The following is a 6,578-nucleotide window of genomic DNA, read 5'->3' as shown; positions in this document are numbered from 1 at the left end:
AATTTTTTTAAAAAAAAAAAAAAAAAAAAAAAAAAAAAGCAAGCAGATTCTCTAGTTAAAAAACCCCAGATCCATGTTTATTCCACAATTAAAATGAAATACCACTATACATAAAGGTATCAGTTGAACACACTGTTTTACTGATATAGTTACAATTTTAAAGCAATTTGGAAGCCTGCCAGTGGCTCAATTACAATAATAAAAATTCTAAATGGCTATATATTTTGGTGTTTGATTTTGGGTTTTATCATGGAAAATCAGAGGTCCCCCCTATCCCCTTTGCTCACCAGGACACAGGTCCAGCTGCGACTGTCCCCCCCTCCCCACCCCACCCCTGTTTTGTGGCACTCAGCAGCCTTGATATGCTGGTGCCCTGACCATGCCATTGCCCCTAACTCTCAAGCCATAGCTCCCTGGCCCTGCTGGTACCCCTCACTCCCCTGCCCCTCCTGGTCCTGCCAGAGGGAGCCCCCAGCAGCACCTGAGCCCTGGCTGCCACCCCTGGGAGGCAGCAGCTGCTGTGCCAGAGTGGAGCCTAGAGCCTGTCTCCCCCTCCCCCACAGGTGACACAGCTGGAGCAGAGCCCATGTGGGGAGAAGGGCAGATGTGCGCTCAGTGCTCCCCTGCCCTCCTCCTGGGGCCTATGTGGCCCAGAGGGTGGGACCTGGTGCAGCAGGGCAGAGTGGGATGGATGGGGCAGCTCAGTGTGCTGCTGGGAGCCCCACACTGCTGTGGCGTAGCACCCCCTGCCCAGCCAACAGCAGCAGGGCTGGCAGCACAGTTGTCCACAGGGCAGTCCATGCTCTCTGCTACTGCAGGCTGAGCAGGGGGTGCCTTGCCAAGGCGGTGTGGAGCTTCTGGCAGCAGCATCAAGCCTCCCTGGCCCTCTCTTCCCTGCTGCACCATGTCCCGCCTGCTGGGCCCATGGGGGGAGTGGGGGTGGCAGCAGGGGGCAGGGAGCCCTGAGCCTGCAGTTGCCAGCCCACATCCACCTGCACCCAGTGCACAAATCTGAGGGTCATGTGCCCCCCACCCCCATATCCCCTCCAAAAGTACATGCAGCAGCAGGGAGCCCTCACCACCCCAGATGAGCCACACATGTCTCAGTTCCCCTGTTAGCCCAGGCCCTGAAGCCATGTATTTTTGTCTCAGGCCCCAAGCCACATGCACCACCCTGAACGGGCAGCAGCTCCAGACCCAGCCTTAGACCTGCCCACCCCCCTCTCCTCGCTACAGGGGCCTCAAGTTTCTCCCTCCCTTCTCTCCCACAGACTTACCTGGGGAGAACTGCAGGAGCTGCTCATGCTGCCTGGCTGCCATGTGCACGTGTACCCATGCACATGGCACCTCTAGCCTGATTGCCCTTCTCCCACCCCCTCCAGCTGGAACTCTCTCAGCCTACAAAGGGAAAGCCACCGCTTCCCGTGTTTTTCTCCTTAAAAAGAGAAAATCCAGGTTTTAATCCTTAAAATGGGAAAATCCACATTTTACTGCATTTTCCCATGGCAAACAGAAACCCCAGATCCCTGCTTATAATACATTTAAGTACAGTACAGAAGTTTGATGCATGTCTAGTCTAAATTGATTTTAATTGAGTGCATCTTGCACCAGGTCTATCTTAGATCCCTTGTGCCATTATTAGACTGGTCTGTGTGTGCCAAACTTCAGTACAATTATTGGTTTAGATCAATCTATGATTACTTAGACTGGTCTAAGCATAATTAATGTCTGTATATACCCTTGGAAACCATCTACAAAGACAAGAACATTACAACTCTATTATTAATTAGACTACATGCCACACCCCAGGGAAGTATGTGCAGAAAAATTCAAAATTATGACAAATTAGTTACTTTTTTCCCACATTTTCATCTTATATTCTTAATATCTGTGCCAAAAACCCCATGTGGGTAGGTCTTGTTTTTCTGGATGGGTGTGGGCCCTTCCTGCCACATCTGTCCCTCCATGGTGCACAGCCCCTGCTACCAGCAGCAGCAGCAGACCCTTGGGACGCTCACAGCCACAGCAGGCAGAACCCCCCAGCAGCACGCAGCTCTGGCCAAGTCCCAGGGGCTGCACATGGTGGCACGGATCCAGCCCAACCCACTGACTGATGCCTTCAAACCAAACTGGGCTAGCTCTGTGCCAGCACGTGGGGCTTGCAGCACTGCAGGTGGGAGTCGCACACCATCAGGCCAGGCAAACTCCATGCCTCTAGGTGCAGCTTCCTGCTGGAATGCCAGAAGACCCACATGGAAGCATGGAGCTGGCCCAGCTTGGCCCAGTGGCTCATGGCTACTGCCTGCAATGCCACAAGCCCCACATGCTGGCATGGAGCCACCCTGGTCTGGTTTGAGGGTGTGTGCCAGTGGGCTGGCCTGGGTGAGTGGGTGGGCTCCATGCTGCCTTGTGCAGCCCCTGGGACTCAGATGGGAGCTCTGCCTACTGTGGTCATGAGGACCCTGAGGGCCCACTGCCTGCTGCTGCCATCCCCTGTGGCAGGGACTTTGCACCATGAGGGGGATGGATGTGTGACTGGGGGCCCACACCCACCCACCCCACTTCTGCAGGCAGGAGCTCCCTTTCCCACTCACTAGCTGTCCAGTTGTGCACAACCATACTTGGTGCCTCCTCTTGGGGCTCCTAGCTGGAGTGCTGGGAGCCCCATGGAGGTCGAGGAACAGATCCTGCCTGGGTTTAATTATGCAAATTTATGCAATTATACAGGGCATGCATTTTATGTGCAAAATTGCACAGGCGCATAATTGTGTAATTCCCTAGGGTGTAATGAGCTCTTCAAGGCAGAGGCTCTGGAGACTGTCCTTTACATGTGTACACTGAATACTGCCTAATAACACTAGTCTCAGCAGGGAAGCATTACCCTAATCCAAATAATAATAAAAAAGCATAGTCAGGGGAGTCCATGTTCCCAGTGTCCTCAGAAGGTACTTTTTGTGTAGATGACCTCTTGAGAGCATTTTGTTAATCTGTAACCTGTTCTCCCCTGCTAATTAATGGCTTGATGCATGGAACTGGAATTCATCAGGTTTTGTTCCTAAATCTCTGCTATCAGGCCATATACAACAAACACAACTTTGCCCTTACAGTACTAGTGGTAAGAGTGCTCATAACTGAGGACCTAGAAATAAGCCCCCAATAGGCATCCCTGTCCCATCCCTGCCTGACTTCTCAGCTGAATGAGATCTTTCCCATCTTCTCACTCTTATCAAGCCAAAGTCTAGAACTCCACCCACTCTCACTCAATGACACTTGGTTAGTTCTGTCCTGCCCTTTGCCAAACCTCACAATGCGACTTACATGCCACCTACTGGTACCAGGTCATAAGAAAAGGATTAAATATGGAAGTCTCCACTGAAAATCAGGGATTACTAAATGCTGATCAGCAACAGAGAAGAAGCAGAGCACGTTTGGGCAGTTTATACAGGGGAGGCAAGTCATTCTAGGAGTGAAAGCTGGAAAACAAAGTGGGTGGCTGGAAGCAGGTATTAAGGAGAGCACAAGATGGCATGTGCAAGGTATCTACTAAAAATGCCTTCATCCCCAGCAGAGCTGTCCTGCAAAAGATCAAAGAAAATGGATATTCACCTGGAAGACAGCCAGGATCCTAAGATTAAGAAGTGATAGCTGTGGATGTACATAGAGGTATTACAGCTAAAGGATTGAAGTGCACTGAATCTCTTTTGCACAGAGGTATGTCAGAACACAGAGTCTGACTCTGTTTTCTTCTTCTGACATTTTTTAATTACTTCCAATTCCTCAAGCCTCGAGTTTCCAATAAATCAGCTATATAAGTTTATCTTATTTCAATGATCTGCTAACAGTACTGAATTCAGACTCAATCGGCATTTTGGATAAGGAAACATGTTGCAGGAGGACTTTATGAAGAATTTTAAATATATATGAGAATGTCTTTGTCTGCACACCACACTGTATCTAAATAACCCACTGACAATCTCATAGTTTTCTTAGAGGGTAAGATAAATATCATAAAGACATTAGATACTTACTGCTTCCATTAGCCCCTTTACTGTAGGCGACTTCAGCATCAAAGCATCAAACACTTCATCAGTCTCCTTCCTCACATACAGAAGCACTGGAACCATAAAGATCAAACATGAGGCAGGCATGGAAAATTGAACAGATAAAATAATCCTCATTGACTAGAAGCTCAGGAACTCATGCTGAGTGTAGAACAAGTCCACCCAAGTGATGAAAGCTTGACACTTAAAAAAAAAACAAACATTTTATATAATCAGCAATGTAAATATACACAGGGCATACCAGCTGGTTTGGGAAACCTACCAAGAAAATTAAAAGCAATTTAAATTAAATACTTTGAGGAAACTGCATTTTGCAAGTAATTATGTTTGGTTAGCAGTTCGGTAAATTTATCAAAATATGGAAAATACCAGTTGAAGAACACTTGAACTTTTTATTTAAAAAAAAAAAATCAATCACTGTTATAGGTGATCAATTATATCAATTATAGGTCAATCAATCAATTATAGGTTAAATAGGAGAAGTACTAGGCAGTTCTCTGCATTCCTGTAACTCTTGATATCTCCTATAACCTCTCTAATCTTTAGCCAAATGGTTGGGAAAAGCAACTCACAAAAAGTAAGTGCAGTTCAACAACTGAATTTCCCTTTAGCCAATTCCCAAGAAAAAAGCAATTATTTTTTCCAAATAAAGGAGTATTTCTGAATGTTTCCCCTTTCACACTCATAAATGGCCCCCCCATTTGAAACACAGTTAGTTTCACAAAATGAGTAAAAACTAATCTCAGATACTACAGGGAAGTTATTTAACGGTAAAAATGTCTATTTGGCACTCACTGCCCAGTGATTTTCTACCTGCTTTGGCACCAAACTGCCATTTGTCTCTTCAAAAATTTCCACCTATGTCTACACCTCAGCCCTCCCCTTCCAGTTCTTGTGTGGCTTACAAACACTTTTTCCTATTTGTTCTAGAGAGTCTTCTCACCCATGCTGTTGCGTTAAAGAGTTACATCAATACAAAGGAACATGATTTGCTGGGGAAACAGTGAAAATAAGTCTCTACAAAGCGCTGACAAATAGACAAAGTAAATAAACTGGACAATTAGAAAAAGCCCCTTTCTGTGTTTGGTCTCTATCACTAACATTAATCTTAATTGTTACTTGTTGCATTAAGTATTTTAGAAGTGTAGAGTTCTAAATTGAACTTTTTTCTTTAAAAGACACTGTGTTCATCAATAGCTACTAAATAAATTCCTGTATGTTAGATGTATATTAGAATCATAGAACCACAGAGAAGTAGGGCTGGAAGGGACCTTGAGAGATCATTTTGTCCAAACCGCTGCCTGAGGCAGGATCATTCCTATCCAAACCATCCTAAACAAATCCACTGTCTATCCTGTTAGCAAAACTACACTGTCATCCCTAACCCACTACAGGTAAAACAGGGGGACCACAGGAGCCAATGCCCTGCTGCAGCAAAGGTGGTAAATATATACTTGAGAGATCCAAGAGCATCATGCCCCCTGCTACAGAGGAAGGCAAAAAGCCCCACACTCCATGCTAATCTGGCCAAAAATTAGCTCCAGCAGTGGGGGCGGAGGCATGTCCAGAGGCTGTCCCAGCATGGCTCTGTTAAGGCTAAGGGGGCAGGGAGGGGCTTAATTCCTCCCTCCATCCAGCCCTTCTGCCACCAGCTACCGCAGCTGGGGTCTGCCAGCCCCAGCTGCCACCTCCACCTCAGCTGCTCACCCACAGACAGGGAGACTCCAGCTGCGCAGGGTGGGGGGGGAGAATTAACCCCTTTCCCTTCCCTGCCCACTTTGCCTTAATGGGGCCATGCTAGGGATGTGTCTGGCCATGTCCCTGCCCCTGCTTGGGCTAGAAAGTAGGGGGGCGGGGCCAGCCCTGCTCTCTGGAGCAGACAGCCCAGCCCAGCCCAGGGCTGCAGAGCATGCTGGGATGCTGGAGGACTCTGGTCTGAGGAAGGGGTCTGGGAGAGAAGTTCCATAAACTGATTTGACTCAAATCAGTTAAGTCTGATACTACATTCTACCGGGTTTATCCTAAACCAGTTTCGGCCATTTTGAAACTGGTTTACATGCACTGAACTTATGTTCTGTTACAGGTTTTAAACCAGTTTCTGATCACTTAAACCGGTTTATGTGCAACTTCTATCTCTAGCCACTACGCAATTTGAATGCTGAGGTTTAAATCTCTTTGTTGTACTTGGAATGCCAGGAAACATTATGCCGAATGAAATATCCATTACAAAGATAACGGGGGACCTGAATCATGCTATGCACACACACTGACCAAGGTTTTGTAAACTTATGTTGTTTTCCTAGTGCTGTGACTGGAATTTTGTAATGGATTCACTGAGTTATGTGATTCAACCAACTCCTCTCATCTGATTAAGTGTCCATCACCCTGCCATCACTTTCAAATCATCCAGCCTACCTCCTTTCCAAAGCAAAAAAATCACAGCTTTAGGGGAAGAAAACATACTGGGGTAAACAATAAGCAAGTCGTAAGGGCAAGTCAAAGAAATTCTGACCTCCG

At 46.9% G+C, this 6,578-nt stretch overlaps 1 protein-coding gene and 1 long non-coding RNA gene across 4 annotated transcripts in view; one reads left to right on the top strand and one right to left on the bottom strand.

The window, feature by feature from the left end:
• The window catches only part of GRHL2 (grainyhead like transcription factor 2), a 149,861-nt gene that overhangs the window by 22,171 nt on the left and 121,112 nt on the right, over nucleotides 1–6,578 (bottom strand). For all 3 annotated transcript variants that reach the window (XM_019528021.1, XM_019528022.1, XM_019528023.1), the window contains exon 14: nucleotides 4,029–4,114. In XM_019528021.1, the coding sequence (XP_019383566.1) occupies nucleotides 4,029–4,114 (86 nt within the window). The remainder of the gene's footprint in view (nucleotides 1–4,028; nucleotides 4,115–6,578) is intronic.
• Nucleotides 414–6,578, top strand: part of LOC109305106 — a 25,030-nt gene continuing 18,865 nt past the window's right edge. The window contains exons 1-2 of the long non-coding RNA XR_002099557.1: nucleotides 414–425; nucleotides 516–528. This is a non-coding gene — a long non-coding RNA (uncharacterized LOC109305106). The remainder of the gene's footprint in view (nucleotides 426–515; nucleotides 529–6,578) is intronic.

This window comes from Gavialis gangeticus, unplaced genomic scaffold, assembly GCF_001723915.1.
Source record: "Gavialis gangeticus isolate Ggan-Ray unplaced genomic scaffold, GavGan_comp1, whole genome shotgun sequence".
NCBI classification, from domain to species: Eukaryota; Metazoa; Chordata; order Crocodylia; family Gavialidae; genus Gavialis; species Gavialis gangeticus.
This window is presented reverse-complemented; position numbering and strand designations above follow the sequence as displayed.